At 40.1% G+C, this 24,782-nt stretch overlaps 1 protein-coding gene across 3 annotated transcripts in view; it reads left to right on the top strand.

The window, feature by feature from the left end:
- Positions 1–24,782, top strand: part of LAMA2 (laminin subunit alpha 2) — a 1,287,603-nt gene that overhangs the window by 485,679 nt on the left and 777,142 nt on the right. For all 3 annotated transcript variants that reach the window (XM_077289387.1, XM_077289386.1, XM_077289385.1), the window contains exons 10-12: positions 2,048–2,208; positions 4,655–4,795; positions 9,615–9,791. In XM_077289387.1, the coding sequence (XP_077145502.1) occupies positions 2,048–2,208; positions 4,655–4,795; positions 9,615–9,791 (479 nt within the window). The remainder of the gene's footprint in view (positions 1–2,047; positions 2,209–4,654; positions 4,796–9,614; positions 9,792–24,782) is intronic.

The following is a 24,782-nucleotide window of genomic DNA, read 5'->3' as shown; positions in this document are numbered from 1 at the left end:
TGTAAAATTGATGTCACCATGGGACATGGCACCCGCAAACCATTCAGCAAAATCTGAACTCCAATATGGCGCTCCTCTATTTCGAGCTTTGCACTGTGCCTCTGAATTAGTTTCCAACCACATATGGGGTATCAGCGTACTCTAGAGAAATTGCACAACAAATTTTGTGGTCCAATTTCTCCTGGTACCTTTGTGAAAATAAATAAAAAATAATCTTAAAGAAAATTTTTGTGGAAAAAATGTGATTTTTTATTTTCACGGCTCTACATTATAAACTTGCTCCCCATGCATCTAGATACATTCCTTAAGGGGTCTAGTTTATAAAATTGCATCACTTGTGGGGGGTTTCCCATTGTTTAGACACATTAGGGCTCTCCAAATGCGACATGGCGTCCGCTCTTGATTCCAACCATGTTTACATTCAAAAAGTTAAACAGTGCTCCTTCCCTTCTGAGCCCTGCCATGCCCCGAACCTGTAGTTTTCACCCACGTATAGGGTATCAGCGTACTCAGGAGAAAATGTGCAACAAGTTTTGAGGTTCATTTTCTCCTGTTACCATTGTGAAAATAAAAAAATGGGGCTTAAAAAAATTTGGTAAAAGGAAGTTAAATGTTCATTTTTTCTTCTCACATTCCATAAATTTCTGTGAAGCACTTGAAGGGTTAATAAACATCTTTAATGTGGTTATGAGGTCTTTGAATTGTACAGGTTTTAGAATCGTGTCACATTTAGATATTTTCTGTCACATAGGCCATCAAAGTCACTTCAAATGTGATGTGGTCCCTAAAAAAATGGTTTTGTTAGTTTTTTGTAAAAATTAGAAATTTCTGATTAACTTTTAACCCTTCTAATTTCCAAGCAGAAAAATATATAGTTTTCAAAAACTATGCTAATGTAAAGTAAAAATGCGGTAAATGTTTTTATTAATTATTTTGTGTGACATAATTTTCTGGTTTAAGGGCATAAGAATTAAAAATTTAACAATTGTGAAATTTTCAAACTTTTCAACAAATTTCAAATATTTTCATAAATAAACCTGTCATACTGAACAAATTTTTACCTCTATCATGAAGTACTGTAAGGTACAAAAAATAATCTCAGAATCACTGGGATTCATTGAAGAGTTCTAGAGTTATTTCCTCATAAACTTACACTGGTCAGATATTAAAAATGAGGCTTGATCCTTAAGGGGGTAAAGTAAAATTAACACTTTTAGAAGTTAGTCCTGTGGATTTCTTTTTGTTTCTGGATATTCATCAATGATTATCATGCTATGCTGAGATAAGCGGATCAATTTGTGGAGGACAGAGCTCGAGTCCTGTTTGCTGAAATTCATATTTCAGTCTTTCTGCATTTTGCGGTGTTGCACATGCTTGCCCATGATGCCCTGCAAATACAACATCATGCGAAATATCATACCTTGTACAGTGGTGGTCAGTACCTGGGCCATCACAGATCAGTGATTTCCAGTGGAGCACAGTTTATGTGACAAAGTTATTTTCCATCTCTAAAATGACTAGGTAAGCCTTTCACTCATGTAGACTGTAATCTCTTATGGTCATCGGGGTCCTCTCTCTCTCTTTCTCTCTCCTGTAGACTGTAAGCTCTTATGGTCAGCAGGCCGTCATCATTTTACACATTGCAGTCACAGACTTCTGTGGCTTCAGCGTCACCAACCAAGAAAAACTATTATATACTGTGTCTCTGGTGGTGGTAATGCGACAGTTAACATCCCTTACTGTTGAAGCTCCAGTATGGGCACCCTATATATCTCTCTTTCCTTCCTAACTTCTGGTTTGTCACATTTATTTATATAGTAAGCTAACTTCAAAATAGCTAAGGATGAATTTTCAGTATACTCAAAATGAATTGTATACACTTCTTGAAGACCTCTATAGTGGTTGCGTTGGCTGGTTCTTGACAGAATGAAAAATAGAGGTCATTAACAAAATAAGTGCAGTGCTGGCTGTAGATTTGCTGTTTGGAAGTTTTACACAAAAATTGAAACATAAATGGTTTTAATATCTGCCTATCCTATTTATCTAGACTTGCTACCTGGATCCTGTTATTGCAAGCCTGGTTATACAGGAGAAAAATGTGATCAGTGTGATCTAGGATACAAGGGATATCCGGATTGTGTACAGTGTAACTGCGGTGTTTCCGGCAGCATAAATGAGGATCCATGTGTTGATCCATGTGTTTGCAAGGTAACTATTTATGTCTTTAAAGCTACTTTGAATAATCATGAATTAACATGGAATGTTTAAAGGGGTTATAGGTAGTGTTGAGCATTCCGATACCGCAAGTATCGGGTATCGGCCGATACTTGCGGGTATCGGAATTCCGATACCGAGATCCGATACTTTTGTAGTATCTGGTATCGGTATCGAAACAACATTAATGTAAAAATGTGTAAAAGAGAGAATTAAAATAAAAAATATTGCTATACTCACCTCTCCGACGCAGCCTGCACCTTACCGAGGGAAGCGGCAGCGTTCTTTGTTTAAAATTCGCGCTTTTCTTTCCTTTATGTGAAGTCCCGGCTTGTGATTGGTTGCGTCGCAGTCACATGGGCGACGCAACCAATCACAGCAAGCCGTGATGTAATTTCAGGTCCTTAAGGATTTTAAAATTACGTCCCGGCTTTGTGATTGGTTGCTTCGCAGTCACATGGGCGACGCAACCAATCACAAGCCGTGACGTCACGGGAGGCTAAACACGCGCACATTTTAAAATGCGCGCTTGTCCAGCCTCCCGTGACGTCCCGGCTTGTGATTGGTTGCGTCGCGGTCAACCAATCACAAGCCGGGAGGCTGGACACGCGCGCATTTTAAAATGCGCGCTTGTCCAGCCTCCCGTGACGTCCCGGCTTGTGATTGGTTGCGTCGCGGTCAACCAATCACAAGCCGGGAGGCTGGACACGCGCGCATTTTAAAATGCGCGCTTGTCCAGCCTCCCGTGACGTCCCGGCTTGTGATTGGTTGCGTCGCGGTCAACCAATCACAAGCCGGGAGGCTGGACACGCGCGCATTCGGGACGTCACGGGAGGCTGAACAAGCGCGCATTTTAAAATGCGCGCGTGTCCAGCCTCCCGGCTTGTGATTGGTTGACCGCGACGCAACCAATCACAAGCCGGGACGTCACGGGAGGCTGGACAAGCGCGCATTTTAAAATGCGCGCGTGTCCAGCCTCCCGGCTTGTGATTGGTTGACCGCGACGCAACCAATCACAAGCCGGGACGTCACGGGAGGCTGGACAAGCGCGCATTTTAAAATGCGCGCGTGTCCAGCCTCCCGTGACGTCACGGCTTGTGATTGGTTGCGTCGCCCATGTGACTGCGACGCAACCAATCACAAAGCCGGGACATAATTTTAAAATCCTTAAGGGCCTGAAATTACGTCACGGCTTGCTGTGATTGGTTGCGTCGCCCATGTGACTGCGACGCAACCAATCACAAAGCCGGGACGTAATTTTAAAATCCTTAAGGACCTGAAATTACGTCACGGCTTGCTGTGATTGGTTGCGTCGCCAATGTGACTGCGACGCAACCAATCACAAAGCCGGGACTTCACGTAAGGAAAGAAAAGCGCGAATTTTAAGCAAACAACGCTGCCGGTTCCCTCGGAGAGGTGAGTATAGCAATATTTTTTATTTTAATTCTTTCTTTTACACATTAATATGGTTCCCAGGGCCTGAAGGAGAGTTTCCTCTCCTTCAGACCCTGGGAACCATCAGGAATACCGTCCGATACTTGAGTCCCATTGACTTGTATTGGTATCGGGTATCGGTATCGGATTGGATCCGATACTTTGCCGGTATTGGCCGATACTTTCCAATACCGATACTTTCAAGTATCGGACGGTATCGCTCAACACTAGTTATAGGTGATTTTAAAGAATAGTGTGATCACAGAAATGTTTATAAAAAAAATAAAAATACAATATATTTACATGCTAACTGTAGCTTGAGTGGTCTAATTGTCAATATGTGAAACTTTTTTTGGCATTTTCGTAATCATTTTTGGGGGGCATATTTTGAGTATTTCGGGAGTCCTTTTTTAAGACATCAAGCAATAAGAAAAATTCAGCTTAATTTTTTTTAAGGTGAAAATGTTCACAATATGATACAAAAGGCTACCAGATGTCTTCTGGGCATGCTATTTTAAGGTATTGAGTGCTTTCTCAGTGGAAAATCTCTTAAGAATGGTCAGCTCAGTTTGTTAACTGCTAAGCAATTTTGGAAACCTGAGATATTAAAGACACTCAAAAGCCTAAATACATGAGCAGCAATTCTTTTAAAATAGAATTGAACAGGAAAATACTTTTGAGGGTTTTTTGAGTGCTTTACAAGGTTTTTGGAGCAGTTCCACCAGGCTTGGACTGGCCTACAGGAAAACAGGAGAATCCTCTAGTGGTCCACTGTGCAGTATGTAGCACGAACATCTTTTGTGAACAGAAAAATGACACTAAACCCTGCAAAACAAATTTTGTCTTATTTTACAGTGGTTTAGAACAATAAGACTCTGTTTCAGATGTTTGCAACATAAGTGTGCAAAAAAATAGAAATCATAACTTAATTTGCAATAATTTGAAATGTGATATAATATTCTCACTTGACTCCTGTAGTCATGCTATCTTTAATGTTTTCTTTTAGGAAAATGTAGTAGGAGATACCTGTCATACATGTAAACATGGCTTCTTTAACCTTAAGCGTGACAATCCCAGAGGATGTGAGGAGTGTTTTTGTTCTGGAGTTTCAAATATCTGCATTGATTCTCGTCTTACATATACAAAAGTAAGTGCTTCAGAAACTAGTAGCATATTGAAATGGTACCAATATAATTATTTTTTATGACAAATCTACAATATATGTTGTATGATGTTCATTAGTATCAAAATTACATTATGGAAACTTGTTCCATTGTTTTCTGTGGCTACCTCCAGGTTTTGATATTATATAATTATATATTTTACATAAATTTATATTTCCAGTGATGAACCTATAGAGTTGTAGAGGTAGCGATTGCCCCAAGGGCTTGGTTACTGATAATACCCAAATACCTTTCTGCTACATAAAAATATGTATTTTATATAATGCACATGATTTGAGTGAATCATTTTAGGTTGCTCTCACTGAAACAGAGCAACCTGAAACTCCCCTGCAAAGTTGTGTATTATTATAACTGACATAGCATACAGGGTGGGCCATTTATATGGATACACCCAATTAAAATGGGAATGGTTGGTGATATCAACTTCCTGTTTGTGGCACATTAGTATATGGGAGGGGGAAAACTTTTCAAGATGGGTGGTGACCATGGCGGACATTTTGAAGTCGGCCATTTTGGATCCAACTTTATTTTTTCCAGTGGGAAGAGGTTCAAGTGACACATCAAACTTATTGAGAATTTCACAATGGTCTGCTTGGTTTTAACGTAATTTTATTCTTTCATGAGTTATTTACAAGTTTGTCACCACTTATAAAAGGTTTTCAAAGTGCTGCCCACTGTATTGGATTGTCAAAGTTTGATGTGTCACATGACTCTCTTCCCATTGAAAAAAATAAAGTTGGATCCAAAATGGCCAACTTCAAAATGGCCACCATGGTCACCACCCATCTTGAAAAGTTTTTCCCCTCCTATATACTAATGTGCCACAAACAGGAAGCTGATATCACCAACCATTCCCATTTTATTTAGGTGTATACATATAAATGGCCCACCCTGTATAATTAAACAGGTGCCCTCTCAGTGCTTCAGCTTCCATCTCACAGGCAGCCAGTTTTACAATATGGCAAAGCTATGCGAGCAGCTGCTACACACATGTTTGTAATGAGGCACAGTTCAATTGTACTATACCATGTTAGTTACATATATCACACTAGAAATTTCCCGTTTCATTTAAATTAAGCCTTTGATGCAGATTCTCTGGTCGATCTGTGCTCTGCCCATAGATCTTAACAGCTAATTTATATATTAAGAAAATGAGAATTTCTCTTTATTAAGATATCAGATATCAGATATAAAGGTATCATTTTATTCAGTTTCCTATGACCAGCTTTCCCATATAGATTCCTTAGGTGGTTTGACTTCTGATAGATTACCTTTAAAGGGGTTGTTTACTACTCAGACAATCCATTGTCAATTGGCATGTTTGCCTCCTGTAAAATAGCAACACTGATACTCACCTCCAGTGATGGCACTGTTCCAATGGTGTTGGCATTGTTTCTTTAATGCTGCTGCAGTGCAGTATCGTGCGTCCTATCCCAGGGGGTGCTGGAAAGGGAAGATAGGTAGCTCTCTCGGCAAAACATTTCAGTGAGGCAGCACAGGCACCACTAGGTGGCGAGAGAGGTCAGACAAGCCGGGTCAGGAATGGACAGGAAACGCAGTACCAGGAGAAACAGCAATACACGTGGTCAGATACAAGCCAATGAAGTCGGAGCCAGTTGGGAGCGGAATTGCCAGAGTCGTAAGACAGAGAAACAGGTCAGAGGAAAAGCCAGGTCAGAGGAAAAGCCAGGTCAGATACCAAGGTCACTGCACAGGAAGCACACAGCAAGATGAGCGGGGAAGCAGGAATGGGAAGGCAGTGGTTTGACTGGGTCAGTCGCTCAAGCCAGGGGCAAGAACTATAGCTGACACTGCTTGCAGACAGCCATGGACTAAAATAGCAAAACAGACCCTAAAACGAGGCAAAGGAGGTTAACCCCCACATGAAAAAACACCAGAACACAGGCAGAGATGCTTACTTGTTCAAGGCCTCCAACAATTGCACTAACCAGGGTGCACCAGGCCCAAGTAGAGATAGCAAATACACAGGTGCAAATAATACTAATGCAGCCAACCTACAATCAGGAATTGGCCGCTTGGAGCGCCCGTGCAACAAATAGTCTGTATGTGGCATGTTCACACAGGAATGCAAAGTATATGGTACAAAGCCTATTAATGACGCCATATGTATAGCGGGCTAACCATGATGCATCCTGTGTGAACAGAGGCCACAGTGTACAGAGCCATCTAGGGCCCAGTCGCACCCTGGAAAAATATACAGTGCACAAAAACATAACAATGTATGCAAGTTATTGGTCGATATTATGGCCACAATATTTAAGCTGCCAACCCACGTCAAGGTTCCTTGTATATTGGCAGTCCTAATCTAAAAAAAACATCATAAGAGGAAAAACCTCCACTATACTAAACAAAAAAACACCAGAACACAGGCAGAGATGCTTACCTGTTCAAGGCCTCCAACAATTGCACTAACCTGTGTGAACATGCCACATACAGACTATTTGTTGCACGGGCGCTCCAAGCGGCCAATTCCTTATTGTAGGTTGGCTGCATTAGTATTATTTGCACCGGTGTATTTGCTATCTCTACTTGGGCCTGGTGCACCCTGGTTAGTGCAATTGTTGGAGGCCTTGAACAGGTAAGCATCTCTGCCTGTGTTCTGGTGTTTTTTTGTTTAGTATAGTGGAGGTTTTTCCTCTTATGGTGTTTTTTTTAGATTAGGACTGCCAATATACAAGGACCCTTGACGTGGGTTGGCAGCTTAAATATTGTGGACATAATATCAACCAATACCTTGCATACATTGTTATGTTTTTGTGCACTGTATATTTTTCCAGGGTGTGACTGGGCCCTAGATGGCTCTGTACACTATGGCCTCTGTTCACACAGGATGCATCATGGTTAGCCCGCTATACATATGGCGACATTAATAGGCTTTGTACCATATACTTTGCATTCCTGTGTGAACATGCCACACACAGACTATTTGTTGCACGGGCGCTCCAAGCGGCCAATTCCTGATTGTAGGTTGGCTGCATTAGTATTATTTGCACCTGTGTATTTGCTATCTCTACTTGGGCCTGGTGCACCCTGGTTAGTGCAATTGTTGGAGGCCTTGAACAGGTAAGCATCTCTGCCTGTGTTCTGGTGTTTTTTTGTTTTGTATAGTGGAGGTTTTTCCTCTTATGGTGTTTTTTTTAACCCCCACATGACCAGAATGGGGAGAGAATAGCAAGAAACAAACACTGGCTAGATCATGGCAGTTTCTCCTGGGGCTCACGTGATATTGTTGCATCATGTGATCCCTGCTGCCGATCACCATCCGCTTTACTCTCATCTTACCTCTTGGGCCACGTTCACACTTTGCGGGTTCCTCTGTGGGTTAATCCCGCAGCGGAATTGATAAATCTGCAGGGCAAAACTGCTGTGGTTATCCCTGCAGATTTATCGCGGTTTGTTCCGCGGTTTCTGCTGCGGGATTACTCCTGTACCATTGATGCTGCATATGCAGCAATATGCAGCATCAATAGTAATGTAAAAAATAATAAAAATTGGCCTTATACTCACCCTCTGACGTCGCGATCTCCTCGGCGCTGCAAGCGGCTGTGCCGACAAGGACCTTCGTGACGTCACGGTCATGTGACCGCGGCGTCATCACAGTCATGTGACCGCGACGTCACCACAGGTCCTGTTCGGCACAGCAACTGAGACCGGACGCCGCGGGCAGCGCAGAGAGGTGAGTATAGCATTATTTTTTATTTTAATTCTTTTTTTTACACCAAAATATGGTTCCCAGGGCCTGGAGGAGAGTCTCCTCTCCTCCACCCCGGGTACCATCGGCACATTATCCACTTAACTTCCCGCAACGTGGGCACAGCCCCATGCGGGAAGTTAGTGGATCAATGCATTTCTATGGGTGCAGAATCGCTGCGATTCTGCACCAAGAAGTGACATGCTCCTTCTTTTTTTCTGCAGAAAAGCCGCGCGGCTTTTTCCGCGGAAATCCGCAGCATGTGCACAGCGGGTTTTGTTTTCCATAGGGTAACATTGTACTTTACCCTGCATGGAAAACTGCTGCGGATCTGCAGTGTCAAATCCGCTGCGGATCCGCGGCAAAACCCGCAAAGTGTGAACATAGCCTCACTCTCCTCTTTTTTATGATAAAAATGTTTAGATTTTTCAGGACTAAGTCATCAGATGTTAAATATAAAGATATTTTAATGTATGCACTTTCATGCCCATATAGACGGTTTAGAAGGGTTGATCCTAATGTTAAATTACATTTAAAGGGATTGTCCACTTCGTGGGCAACCCCTTCTCAATCCTTTTGTTTACTCATAGTAAAATAAAAACACTTATATGCACTTCTGGTGTTGGCACCATTCAGCGGGTTAGACACTGTGTCTCTCAGGGCTTGCATGACATTGTTACATCATGCAATCTCTGCTACCAATCAGCGGTCACTTTATTATCCCTGCCTTCAGACAAATTACTTAAATTTAAAAAAGTGAGATCTGTTGCTCTTTTGCTTCCTCTGATTGTGATACATCTGAAGGAGGAAAGAGTGAAGCGGACACTAATTGGTCACAGGGATTGTAACAATATTCCATGAGCTCCAGGAGAGACAGTACTAACACCGCTGGAATGGCGCCAGCACCGAAGGTGAGTATAAGTGTTATTTTACTGGAGGCAAACAAGGCAATAATTATGACATAGAAATTTTAAATAAATTGCAGCTGATAATTAATTTGCATATTATTTTTTACTATATATTTACTATATATGTTACTTTTGTACCCCCAAAAATATTTATTTCATCAGGTCATTGTTATGAATGGGTGGCACCTTACTGAAATAGATGGTAACATCAATGTTGCACCTAATAAGGAAAAGTTTGATGGCCCACAGCAACTAAGCATTAAAAGAGAAGATGCACGATCCCAAGGGCTACTGGACATCATTTATTGGTCAGCCCCGGCTGCATACTTGCACAGAAAAGTAAGTCTTTTTCACAATTATCTTTCCTAATTTATTGACTACTTATAATAATGCTGGTTGGAGTACAGGCCCAAAATGTGAGTAGCTATATCAACCTTAGACTTAGTTTTCTATTAAGGTTTTAAATTGTTTTATTAAATATAGGTTTTAGTATACCATTTTTTGTCTAATAGTAGAATTGTATGTAGAAAAGACATCCAGAAATTAGGGCAAGGTAAAGACTGTCATTTTTGGAAAACCTTTAGCAACATTTCAAGTGACATGTACGAATATGGCCCTCATTGAGAAAAAATTTGAATGTTTCCCTTGTAATAAAGTTGCCTGGTTATCTGGGTTTGTTAATGTGTGAAGATGCACCAAAGACATAACTATAATAAAAGACATTTTGCTTTTAATCCAAAACTAAAAATAAAACCGCAAACAACCGTGATCAACCTTAAAAATACTTTCAGACTTAGAAAATAGATCCTCAGTCAGTCATTTTTACACAGTTCACATTCGTATTTTGCAGGAATAATGCTAAAGTTAGAGCTACATAGTGGAGGCTTACAGAGAAACCATGAGATACATGATGCATTCTCAAAGTTTCTTCTATAGAGAAAATTTGCAAGCGACATTGCTGCCATTACATAAAATACTGTCACATGCATTTGATTATTATAATGTCCCTTGCAACCTTATTAACCACTTCATCCCTGGAGCCTTTTTCGGTTTTGCGTTTTCACTTTTAGCTCCCCTTCTTCTCAGAGCCATAACTTTTTTTATTTTTCAGTCAATATGGCCATGTGAGGGCTTGTTTTTTGCGGGGCAAGTTTTACTTTTGAACGACATCATTGGTTTTAACATATTGTGTCCTAGAAAGCGGGAAAAAATTCAAAGTGCCGTGGAATTGCAAAAAAAAGTGCAATCACACATTTGCTTTTTGTTTGGATTTTTTACTAGGTTCACTAAATGCTAAAACTTACCTGCCATTATGATTATACAGGTCATTACGAGTTCATAGATACCAAACATGTCTAGGTTTTTTTTATCTAAGTGGTGAAAAAAAATTCCAAACTTTGTTAAAACAAAAATTGGTCAGTTTTCCAATATTTTTCGTGATCTGGGGTTGGGTGAGAGCTTATTTTTTTGCGCGATGAGCTGACATTTTTAATGGTACCATTTTGGTGCAGATACAACCTTTTGATCGCCCGTTATTGCAATTTAATGCAATGCCACGGCAACAAAAAAAAAGGAATTCTGGCGTTCTTACACAGGTGTCTGTCTGTGTCCATCACTGGTGTGACACAAATAGTTTTAATAAATGTTTTCCTTTTCTGCATAATTTTTAGAAAATATAGCTCGAAGTCCACTGGAGAATCATTTGCATATGTCATCAATGCTGTCAGCCCATTGTCATTCTTCAAACAGAAATTCCAATTTTAAGTTTACATGCTCCAAGCTTTAACAAGTGACAAAAGCAAAGAATTCCATCCGCTTCACAGATATTTATTATCTTTTTCTTATCTCCATGTTCCCACTCACTGAATGGAATAATCATAACTCTATGTACAAATCATTTTAACATACAAGTCTTTTTTTAATCTTTTTTTTTCTTCCCCTAGTGTAATGCTTTGGTCTTTTGTGATTTAGTATCAGCCTTTTCTGTCTGAATGAAACTATTTGACTTAATAAGTGAACCATATAAATTTTTGATACTTCAATAATACTGAAAGCTCTCACAAATTACCACAGTACATCTTAACTGTCATGTTACATCATGTGAATTATAGCCATGATGACATTTTTTTACGCGAATGATTAAGTAGCTTACCATCACAATGGCTCCTGCAGATTTGACTTGTTATTTATTTATTTAAAATGTATTTCTGACAGGGGACACACATTGCAAACTGCAATAAAAGGAGACTGAAGAAGAAGTGGTTTTGAAGTGGATGAGGAGATTAGATAAGCTAGCGGTTAATATTAGAACTTAGAGAATATAAATGTCATTGAATTGATATTTACAGCTTAAATTATTTTTTAGAAAATACCTAATAATGGAAGAAAATGATTATAAAGCACATTGGAAATAATCTAAAATATAAGTTAACAGGTTTGAAAAATAAACAACAAACAACAAAATAAACAATATTTTAAAATTATTAATCATCTCACAGTATCTTCCCAATAATACATTTTTAATTTTATTTGATCATTCATTTCATTTTACCATTCATTTTATTTTAAAATTAATTGGCTATAGTAAGATTTCTATTAAATGAATCAATCTGAATTTTGTATGCACTTTATTACTGATGGAGGAATAGTGATAAGTGGAATGCACTATTATGAAGTAGGCTCTTTTCACATCTGTGCTATGGTTTCTGCCTACAACATTTTTTCAAGTACATTTATAAATGTATTACATACAATGGTATTGATGGAAATTTTTTAGAAGAATAGTCTTTATTTAACAAATGTTAGTAAAGCGCAAAGCATTATACTTTGTAGTTTTTGTTTTCATGCAAATGCTTATACCTACGAATGGGATTTTTAGATCTCTACAGAGGTATTCTAAGTCTAGAGACAATGACATCAATAAAAGTGAGATATAGAACATAAAATACATTAGCTTGATATTAAAGTTGTTCTCTTCTAGGACAGTTGTCACGAGAGAGTGTTGTTTGAAGAATAATAGTATTCCATAAGATGCTCATAACTGGTGTGAACAATCACTGTTATGCTATGTGGATACAGTGCGTTTTTGATGTGTTTTCACAGTGTTCTTTCTGAGCAGAACTGGGCTAGAAATGCTATGGAATCCTTTTGCAAGCTTATTCAATGATAATTCTAAAGTGTTGTGCATATGATCAGCAAATGTCCGTGCGTATTTACAGTGCATTTTTTCTGCAGCATTACGTTTCTGCACCCATGACTTCAATTGAGTCAGTCAAATCAGCAGCAAAAACGCAGGTATAAAAATGTTTGCAGATTTGCTGAGTGATGTTTGCCATGGTGTCTTCTGTGTGACAGCATGGGGAACACCGGCGCGTTGGTTCTTATCGGTGGTAACGCTACCGCCGATAAGACCATCTGTCAGAGCGCTGATGTCAGATATCAGTGTGACCCCGCAGCTGTGACTGTGATCCATGGTAATGCTACCACAGACTGTCGGTCAGAGCACAGTGGGGTCATACTGTCAGATGTCAGCTTGACCCTAGAGCTGTGACTGTGACCCACAGGTGTGGGCCAAAGAGACTACTGCTCCTATCAGGCTACGTCTGCTGTCACTGATAGCAATGACAGCAGGTGCCGCTGATGGGAGACAGTCTCATCTGCTAGCGCCTGTGCTAAAATTAAAAAAAAGACCAAAAAGTAAAATTACATACATATTCAAATGAAAACAACAAAAAAATGCTCACCTTAACACCCAGTCCCCAATGCCCTTGTTTCCTAAAAATAATGTAAAATAATAAACCTACATATACTCATCTGTCTGCCGTAGTCCACGTAATCCAGGGTGTCCCATGGCTATCTCACGTGTAGAACAGTCACAGTGGGAGATATGACCGCTCTAACCAGCTGTCAGGAGGTGATCGCTCCACAGTGTTTCACTGAGCTGCCATGACAGAGGTCAAGAGAGTTCATCAGCTCTGGTGCTCTCACTTATGGCACCTCAGAGTGAGAATTTTCCCACAGAGAAGTGGTGCCGTAAGGGAGATCATTGGTGCTGATCAGCTGATGATCTCCGGTGAACTTTCTCATGGCAGCTCAGTAATACACTGTGGGAGCAATTACCTCCTGTCAGTGTGTCGCTCTCAAAGTGATCAGGATCATCGTGGGACATTATAGATTATCTTCTCGCTGGACAGTTGAGGGATATTCTGGTTTATTTTTTTGTTGTTGCAGGAGACATTGGCTTTGGTGGATTAGGTTTGGTGAGTATGGTTTCATTTATATTATTAAATGAGTCTGTGTCATTATTTCTAATAAAGGACTTTATTCTGGGTGTCTGTGTTTTTATACAATATCACTATGGAGTTACTAATGGATATGTGTCTTATAGACGCCTCTCCATTACTAACCTTTGGACTTGAGGTCACCTGACAATACAAAGGTGACATCAACCCAACAAATATGAACCACACTTGCCACTGCTACAGGGCAAGTGGGAAGAGCGAGGCTAAGTAAGCCACCTTTTCTGGGGTGGCTGAGAGCTGATGTTTACAGTTTGGGAGGGGCCAATATCCAATGGCTACTTCCTAGGCTATTAATATCAGCCAACAGCTATCTGCCTAGTCTTTGCTGGTTAGATTTTATATGGGAACCCTATGTCAATTATCTTCTGGGGTCCCCCTGTAAATTAATCAGTAAAGGCTAAGCAAACAGCTGTGAGCTGATATTAATAGCCTGGGAACCTTTATGGCTATTGGCTCCTTCCCAGAATATTAACATCAGCCCTCAGCCGTACACTTTCCTTCTGCTAGTTATTAAAATTATGCAGGAGTCCATACTATTTTTCTTCTTTTTTTTTCTTTAAAATTAACAATTGCTGTCTGGTTACAGCCTATGTACTTTTGTTCTGTTAACCCTCCTACATAGGCTGGTGACAATGTGTGTGTTTGTGTTTACTTATCGGCTTAGTAATGAGGATATTGGGCTGACACCTTTTCATTGCTAAAAGTACCTTCACACTCAGCAACTTTACAACGAGAACGACAACGATCCGTGACATTGCAGCGTCCTGGTTAGCGATCTCGTTGTGTTTGACACGCAGCAGAGATCCTGCTGTGATATCGCTGGTCAGAGCTAGAAGTCCAGAACTTTATTTGGTCGTCAGATCGGCGTGTATCGTCGTGTTTGACAGCAAAAGCAATGATATCAGCAATGTTAAACATGGAGCTAATGACCTGTGAGAACGATAAGTGCGTCACCGCTACGTCACAGGATCGCTCCTGCATCGTTGTGGAGCTGCTGTGTTTGACATCTCTACAGCAACCTAAACAGCGACGCTGCAGTGATCGGCTCCTTGTCTATATCGCTGCAGCGTCGCTGAGTGTGACGGTACCTTAAGCCTAGAGCTAGGTGTCAATGACAGCTGCTGACACCAAGCCATACTACTGCATCAGCATGAAAAAGGGGATGTTAAACCAAGAAATTACATCCCCAAACATTTCTTTAAAAATATCTTTATTTAGCGCAAAAAAGCATTCATTGCTGTACAAAACCGCATACAAAAAAGCAACAAAAATGCACCAAAAGCAGATCAAAAATGTAATTTTTTTTCAAAGTTTTTTCTGCCAAGAGATGCAGAAACCTTGCAGAATTTTCTGCAAGGAAATACTCAACATGCACACATAACCCACATAACCTTAGGGTATGTGTGCATGTTGAGTATTTCCTTGCAGAAATTTATGCAAGGTTTCTGCATCTCTTGTAAGCAAAAATACTGCGGAAAATCCACCGTGATTTTGGTACATTTTTGGTTGCAATTTTTGCCTGAATTTTCTCCCTATGCATTAAATGGGTCAAAAACACAGGCAAAAACACCCCAAGAATTGACATGCTGGGAATTTAAATGCACAGCAAATCCTGAAAGGAAAAATACTGATTATGTGCACAAAACTTCAGGATTCTCATTAACTTTGCTGGCATAAGGATCCCCTAGTATTTTTGGATCTATTCCGCAAAGAAAAAACGCCCCCAAAAATGAACCAAAAATGTACCACGTGCACACAACCTTAGGCCGGGTCACACTTGCGAGTGTGATGTGAGAAACTCACTTGAGTCTCTTGCATGAATACCCGGGACCCCCTCCGGCACTCGGGACCGAAGAGTGTGGCTACATAGAAATACATGGCAGTGCCGGGTATTGATGCAAGTTTCTCGCATCACACTTGCAAGTGTGAACCCGGCCTTAGACAGTAGCGTTCCTGAAATCAATCTTATAACTAGTAGTACCCTCTCCCAGCAATAATCGGAGGAAAACCACTGACTGACTGCTCTTTTCTTCTGTTGTGCTACCTATGCATCATTTTTGGGAGGACTTCGGAAGCACTGTAGGTTAAAAAACCTTGAACTCCAGTTAAGGAGAATGTGTGCATATAGTGTTCTACGTGGCGAGTTTTTGAAATCTATATGTTGTTCCTATCCTAACAATATGATTAGCTCAGACAACACTGTAATCATGCCCCGAAGCTGGAGTTATTGACTGGAGTGCCTGGGGCAGTATTCCATCACCATATCTCCAAACATTCACAGAACAGAAAGAGGGACATACCAAATATTTTTTACATATTTTTTAGGCTCGACATAGAAGCATCTAAAGAAAAAAATGTTCCAAAACCACAGTTTCATTTTTCATGAAATCACATCCACTTTATTTGGACAGTTAAACACAGCAGAAATTTTTGCACAAAAAACAGCCGAAAAAAACCTGCATTAACAGTACATGTGAACACTGTCTTAATGTCCAAGTAATGTGGATGTAATTTCATGAAAACTCCATCCTCGGTGCATCTAAAGATGCTGTTGTGCTATATGACTTTGGTGCTTTTTTCTTTAAAGGCTTCTATGAAGAGCTTTGAAAAAAATGCATGTAAAAAATTACTGTTGCATTTTTAAGAGCAGAATCAATGCTTTTCTGCACTAAAAAAACCTATATAAACATGGCTTCACTTCTGCATCAAAAAAGGTGAAAAGGCATAAAGAACACTGCAAACATGCCATAATCAGAAAAGATCGTTATTGCGCTGTGTGGAGTGGACACCTTGCAGAAAACAAGCAGTAGAAAAAAAAGCAGAATTTACGCTATGTGTGAACATGACTTCAGTGTTACACTTTTATTTATTTTTTTATGGATTTAATGAAGAAAACAAAAATATATCATGCCAATTTTTATGCCATTTACCAATCCCCATAAATAATATGATCACTGTGTGGTACGGGTTGTTACAATTACAAGACACCAAATATGTCTGTTATTTGCTGATTTGTAATAAGTATTATTTTTTACAAAAAGTGCAGTAAAAATTACATTTAAGTAATTGTTTTTCATTATGTTTTAGCAATTTTATAGGAAGAAAACAATCTGAGTTTTTTTCACCTCTAGAATTCAGGGACATATAAATACTCTGCTATACAGCATAAGGCCGTTGTCACACTTGCAACTACAATGCGGGAAACTCGTGCGAGTCTCTCGCCTCAGTACCCGGCACTGCTGCTCTCACTTGGGTTTGGAGTGTGCGGTTGCATGTATTTCTATGCAGCTGAACGCTCCGGTCCCAAGTGTCGGTGGCAGTGCTGGGTATTGAGGTGAGAGACACGCGCGAGTTTCTCGCATTGCAGTTGCAAGTGTGACACCGGCCTAAAGAGGTATCTCTATGTAGCAGTGTAATCTCTCTGTGCTGTCAGATTCTGCAATACTCAAGATTACCAAATTGTCCTTTACTGATCATTGCAGCCTGTGGCTCATTGATTTAGCAGCAATCTACAATGCAAGAAGTTGTAGGTTTGGTTCCCAGGGAGACCAAAGGAGAAAAAGAGAATTGTTTATGTAATCAATATAAGTGTGTGCAGCAAAATCTCGGCCCTACCCCGAGGAGAAGGCATATGGACTGAAGAAGATGCCCAGGAGGATTTATTAGAAGTTGGTACAAAGCCCTAACATCCCGGGACAGTGGGATATTTGTTCTGGGAAGTAATCTAAATACATCACTCTGCATTACCATTCTCCTTGCAAATGGGTTGTGTCCCAATATAGTCTAAAGGCACACCTACATGACCCGGTGGCACAAAACGACCACCAATCGGTAAACTTTTGTTCCTCGGTAGTCATTTGAATGTCTGTTTACACAGGCCTAACAAAGCAAATAATGCCTACTGAGCGATCTGTATAAAAAAATTATTTCTCGCGTTGAACGAGTGATCGGCAGTCAACTTACATGGCAAGATAATCAGTAAAGTGATTTTAACAATGCTTGTTCACAATTATCTTGGAGTGTGAATGCCCATTTATACAGCAAGAAAGACTTGGCAGGGCCAAAGTGTATAAGGAAATGATCTTGTGTTAAAGGGAATGGAAACAATGTTAACAACTTTAACATTGATGGTGTATAACAAAGAATCAGATCAGTGTATGGTTCTACAAAAGCGATTCTCGAAGCATTTGCTCAAACGGAGATAGGAGAGCTATAAATGAAACTCAGGCTTGTTATATGTCCTGTAGCTATCTTAGAAACCACAGCCCATTAAGAACGTTGGGCAGTTAGTATGGTCTTCCCAAGAACAAAATGTTTAAAGGCAATCATGGCCCATTAAGGACAAAGCTGGTTAAAAAAAAAAAGTTACTCAAGTTGTCATTAATGTCTGGGGATTAGATGGCAAGATCCATTTTAGTTAGTTTAATGAATAATAATGTAAGAATGATACAAAAAGAATATTATAAAAGAAATACAGTACTGGTATAAAATGCTTTAAAAACATCCAAAAGCTCAGAAGCCAAAGTAATATATATTTATATTATGGAACACTTAAAAATAAATGTAAGAAGAAAGATCATTTTACGTTTCCCCAGTATGTTTCTCTGTTCGACTTCTGAGATAGAGTAGTGGTTTTAAAGACATTCTCAACAGAGTCATAAAGTATGATGGTTGTGATATGCTCAGCTAGTTTCCCAGTGTTCTGTTAAAATTCTCATTAAGTCAAAGGAACTTTAGCAACTTGGAAGTTCCATATATTTTGTAGTGTATCAGTTTCCAGCATCTGGCCTGTATTTCATTATACCCACAAAAGAACACATGATGGAATTACAAATGTGGGAATAGTTAGAGATCCTATGAACCGAAAGATTACTAGACAACAGATAAACTATCTCAGAATTCAGATGTGACTCTTTTTTGCAATGCTTGATCTTAAAGTGAAATAAACAATTAGAAAGTAGAACCCTGTGGAAAATTTGCATGCATAAGAAAAGTGGTATATATTTCGCAGAAAATGAAAATATCTGTATTTAACCCCTTCCCGGACATGGACAATTTTCATTTTTGTGCTTTGATTTTTTTTTCTCCCCTTCTTTGAAGAGCCATAACTTTTTTTTTTATTTTTCTGTCCATATAGAAATATGAGGGCTTTATTTTTACAGTATTAATTTTACCTTAGTGTCACCATTCATTTTACCGCATAGTACACTGGAAAATAGGAAAAAAAATCCAAATGTGATGAAATTGCAGCCATTTTTTGCCGTTTTGAATTTTTTTGTTTAGAGCGTTTAGCAATCGAGGTGTTTACTTTTAGATTTTGATAGATCTGGATGCAGTGATAAAATATAGGTGTATTTTATTTTTGTTAACTTTATTTTTAATTGGGGAAAAGATATGTGATTTGAGCTTTTTGTTTAATGTATTTTTTAAACTTTTTTTTACTTCTTACTGTATTTATTAGCCCGCTTGAGGCATTTGAACCTGTGATTGTCTGATCACTTGTGCTATATAAAGCAATACCACAGTATTGTTGTATATAGTAAAAATCTATGTCTTTTGAAACCCAGCAACATGCTGGGTTTCAAAGGAGCTCAGTGATGACAGGAAAAGAGGTCTTCAACAGAGTCCCAATGGAGCCCCGCTATTGTATCATGGGGTGATGTCAGATGCATAGACTGAAGCACCCTCATGCCCATTTGCTGTTAATGCCAATATTAGAGTTTGACAGTGGCATGTACCAGGTTCACTGTTGCCGGCGGGGGTCTGTTTCACCCTTTACTCTTAGAGACAGGTCCTGGCTATGTGTTGTAGCAGTTATCTGCTGGGCATGTGTTGGATTCACCCCATGAGCCTGTTCCATTCACCTGCTACCGACTTACATCATACATGTATGGCAGATGTCGGTAAGGGGTTAAGAGGAATTCTGGTTTAAAGGGAACCTGTCACCCCCCTGGCGTTATTAACTAAAAGAGCCACTTGTTCAGCACTAATGCTGCATTCTGTGAAGGTGGCTCTTCTTTTTGTGGTCCCTTCCAATGTTACAATATTACTTTTTATAATTTGCGCTCCATACCTGAATAATGCGTGCAGTTTGCCTGAAAAAGGAAAGCACAGCACAGGCACCAGGTACGTTACTGAAGTAAGAGGAGGTGGCACCTGGCGCACAGAGGGGCTGAGTAATAGCTGGGAGGCGGTTGTGTCTGAGGGAAAAGACGTGCCCCATGGACAGACTAAAGGTATGGCGGGCAAATTATAAAAAGTAATATTGCAGCGTTGGGAGGAACCACAAAAAGAAGAGCCACCTTCACAGAATGCAGCATTAGTGCTGCACAAGGTGGCTCATTTAGTTAAAAATGCCGGGGGGGGGGTGACAGGTTCCCTTTAAGACAAGGTTAGTCTTGCTAAAAATTACTATGTAGCTTAAGTACACCACAATCAGATTAAGCCTTTTTCTTTTTCTGGAATGAGCTATGAGTTTTGACCTCCTATCTCTATACCATACAAACATAAATGGTGCTATTTGGCTAGTCCCTATCGTTTACAATTTCTTCGATAGCCCTTCTGAGTAGCTGTGCTAAACCATGTGATGTAATAGCTGCACGGCAATATGGGAAGCCTGCATGATGCACTTGGCAGCATTAACATCCTTTCTGAGTCTTCAGCAAAGTGTGAAATGGCGCCAGGTATTTTTTATTTTTTGGGGTCAATGCTTGATATTTGTAGAGTGTTTTGAATTTTTGGGGAGCTGCGAATTTCCAGAAATAAAAGACTTTCAAATGCTTAAACAACATTTAATATTAGTGACTGCTGTGGAAGAAATGTGCTATTACATAACCCCTAATAAATGAATAGTTGACTGTTCAATACGTGGTCACATTTAGCTCTCCAGAGTGGGAGCTGCTTCATTTAGCATCATTACACTAGTTTTAAGGGAATTGTGTTACCATCCTATTTATATTTGCTTATATTGAAAATTGTATTTTTGACTTTTTTAAATTTTGCTGAATTATTAACAATGCATGCTTATAAAGATATTATTGGAATATCATAAGGATGGCTCCATGTAGAGTTAGTAATAATGCCTGCATTATGGTTCTGTGTATGCAACAGTTGTGTACACAGAACCACATTGCAGACATTATTTCTAATTCTATAGGGTGTCATCCTTATGTTAAAACATAAATATCTTTATAGCCATGCATTACTGTCAACACAAATACATTTAAAATGACACAACCATGTCAAAACCCCTTAGGGATTGGTTTAAATGAACATATGCAAAATTGATTACTTTTCATCCAGAAAAAAATTGTCATTTTTTAAATCCGTGTTGTCATCTTTATGTCTGCTTTTCTACACCCATATGGCATTTGTTTTGTACATCAACAATGAAATAATAAATGTTCAAATAATAACTTGAATGGGCTTGTAAAAAATGCATGCCATACAGATAGTATCCAAATGGCATCAGTTTTATGTGGCACATAATTTGAGAATAATTCAGCATGTCTGATAGAAGAAAAAACAGTTCAGAGTAAGGGATGCCACCATTGTTTTTTACACATGGATCTCTACTGTTTGCTAAAATGATCATTGGTCAGTGTTCTGTCTGTATACTATCTGATCTGTATACAGACACCAAAACAAGAAGAAAAACCCCAGACCGGGGTGGGCACTACCTTGTGGAGTTCCTTACTGGCTCCCATACAGTTATACTAAACATCATGCATATTGTGTTACCTATTTCATTTTCACTCATTTTAATAGCACTCTCTGACAACTGTCTTTCATAGACATCTAAGCACTATAGCACTTTACCTGCACAATCAGATGCTTACATATACCTGTAAATATCTGCATATAGCTGTATTTATCTAATATGGATTAACTCTAGTTACATCTTGTCATTGTACTCAGATAAATCCTATAATTTTTTCATATTACTAGTTAGGGTTGAGCGAAACGGATCAGACAAATTAAAAAATCGCTGACTTTCGGCAAAGTCGGGTTTCCTGAAACCCGACCCTATCCTAGTGTGGGATCGGCCATGAGGACGCCGATCTGTGCACAAAAGTCGCGTTTCGTATGACGCTTTCAGCGCCATTTTTCAGCCAATGAAGGAGAACGCAGAGTGTGGGCAGCGTGATGACATAGGTATCGGTCCCCACCATCTTAGGAAAGGGCATGACAGTGATTGGCTTGCTTTCTGCGGCGTCACAGGGGCTATAAAGGGGCGTGCACGCCGACCGCCATCTTACTTCTGCCGATCTTAGCATAGGGAGAGGTTGCTGCACCTTCGTCAGAAGAAGGAATATAGTTAGGGAGGGAAGATTAACTCCCAAATTGCTTGTGCTGTAGCGATTTCCACTGTCCAACGCCACCTTTTTTTTGCAGGGACAGTGGAGGCTATATCTTTGTGCATCAGCTCTGTAGCTTATTAGGCTGCTTTATAAGGCTCCCTGATAGCTGCATTGCTGTTTGCACGCTGCTGTGCAAACCAACTGCTTTTTTAACAGCAAAAATCCTGTTGCTCCTTTCTGCAGTTATCTTGTTAATTTGTCCACACTTTTGTGTGCAGCAGTCCTTTTTATTGCTGCCATACTTGTCCTGAGATCATTGTAGGGAGATTGAAATTGTACTACAGTCCTTGTATTTTTTCATATATCTTCCAGCCACTTTCTGCCACTTACATTGTGTTGTTTTATACACTGGGCCTGAGTTTTGGTTCAGTCTCCAAAAAAAAAAAAGTGAGATTCAATTCTCACAAAGTGGATATACTTCAGTCCTGTTAGTTTGTCGTATATCTTCCAGCCACTTTCTGCCACTTAGATTGCATTATTATATACACTGAGCCTGAGTTTTGGTTCAGTCTCCCCCCAAAAAAGTAAGATTCAAATTATCTCAAAGTGGATATATTTCAGTCCTGTTAGTTTGTCGTATATCAGCCAGCCACTTTCTGCCACTTACATTGTGTTGTTTTATGCACAGGGCCTGAGTTTTGGTTCAGTCTCTCAAAAAAAAGGGAGATTTAAATTCTCAACAAGTTTATATACACCTTCTACCTTGTTTTACAGTATCATATAACGGTTGTTATTTTGGTTAGATTTTCAAAAAAATGAGGAAGTCTGGTGGAAGAGCCCATGGGCGGTGGTTGCCAGCTGGTACAGATGGTGGTGGTGGTGCATCTGGTGGTAGTGGCAAAAGCACAATAGCACCTAAGGCTGGAGGTGTTGAGTTCAATACTGACCGAAGAAAGGACACGTCTGGCTACCCAAAATGTTGATGATCTAACCTTCATTAAAATGAACCAATCATGGATTTCAAATTATTTTGCCCCACCGTCCCCTGCTGACATGTAGCTTGCCTGAAAAATGTCTTGCTTTTGGCCTCCTCTTACTGACTTCTCCAATTCCTCCATTTGCAGCTGCTGAATGTCCACCATGTGGTGGTGCACAACCAACGTCAGACACACCGTCATAATATGAGGGGCCCTGTGCCAGTACCGCCGCCCACGAGAGAGTGTCCCCCCAGCTCGAACAGTGCTCTACCACTTGCAATACTTACCTCTCCCTGCTCCACCACTGTGTAGTCTGTGCTGTTAAATCCTTCAATGGCACTGCCAATACAAATTTGTTGAAATGATAGTTAAAATATACAGGGGCCCTGACCTCCTTTTAGACCAGCTAATACTTTGCGCCTACTACCACTGTCTGCTACTCAGCAGAGGAGCTCACCCCTGTACCTAGCTATGCCACCTGTTTATTTATGAACAATTTTTTGGCAGACATTTAGCCCACTTTATTATTTGGGCCTACTAACTGTGTCTGCCACTCATTACAGTTTTCCTCCACTGAACAAAGCAATGCTGCCTCTTTAGTCCTGTTACCACATTTTAACTGCATTTAGCTTACTTTATTATTTGGGTCTACTAACTGTGTCTGCCACTCATTACAGTTTTCCTCCACTGAACAAAGCAATGCCGCCTGTTTATACCTGTTACCAATTTTGAACTGCATTTAGCCCACTTTATTATTTGGGCCTATATCTGTGTTTCCTCCTCATCCTGCCCATTGCCCAGCCCCTGCTAGATGAGTCTGCTGGTACATTGACCCAGACCACTACATTCCCCTTGCACTCTACACAGCCAGAAACTGACCCTGCTGAAAGTCAGGTTGCCCTTCCGGCATACTATACCACCTTACACAGGGACAAAGAGGAAGGTGCAGATGAAAGTGCAGGTTCCTTCATCAGGTGGGGGGCATACTCGTTGGCGACATCACTGGCACAGGTCCCCTCACAGTACGCAAAAGTGTCTCTGCCAGTGGGAGGCGCCACCCGCCATCAAACACACTGCCGTACAATGAGGGGCCCTGTGCCAGGGCCAACGAGTGCCCCCCCCCCCTGCTTGCTTAGGATCACAGCACTTGCAAAGTTGAAATACTTACCTCTCCCTGCTCCACCGCCATGACGTATTCCGCGTTTCCTGGGCCCACAAAAATCTTGAGCCAGCCCTACCCCCCCACAACTTTAGCCAAATGACCCCCAGTTTTCAATGCCTAACTATTATTATAAAGTAAATTAAGATTGACAAGCTTGAGTAATAAGAATTAATGTTTTTGGCATTAAAATGGGCACTGTAGGTGTTTTCCTGTCCTCCACTCACTGCCGACTTTGATTCCCCATTGACTTGCATTGGGTTTCATGTTTCAGTCTGCCCCCGACTTTTCGCAATAATTGGCCGATTTCACCCGACCTGGCTTTTGACAAAGTCGGGTTTCGCGAAACCCGACTAGATCCGAAAAAAGTAAAAGTCGCTCAACTCTATTACTAGTACTACTAATGTAGATTGTTTGGGCCATTTGAAATGTGTATAATATTGTATATTCTTTTGATACTTTGCAGCACTTTAGTGATTTCTTTATCTATTTGAATACATTTTATATATATTTATTTGTCACTTCAAATAGCGTCTCCTTTTCTTCTGTTTTTTTATTCCTACCCATGTATACCAAACTTTGGTCAATACAGT

Source organism: Ranitomeya variabilis, chromosome 2 (genome assembly GCF_051348905.1).
Source record: "Ranitomeya variabilis isolate aRanVar5 chromosome 2, aRanVar5.hap1, whole genome shotgun sequence".
NCBI classification, from domain to species: Eukaryota; Metazoa; Chordata; class Amphibia; order Anura; family Dendrobatidae; genus Ranitomeya; species Ranitomeya variabilis.
The sequence above is the reverse complement of the archived record's forward strand: the minus strand, read 5'-3'. Positions and strand labels throughout refer to the sequence as shown.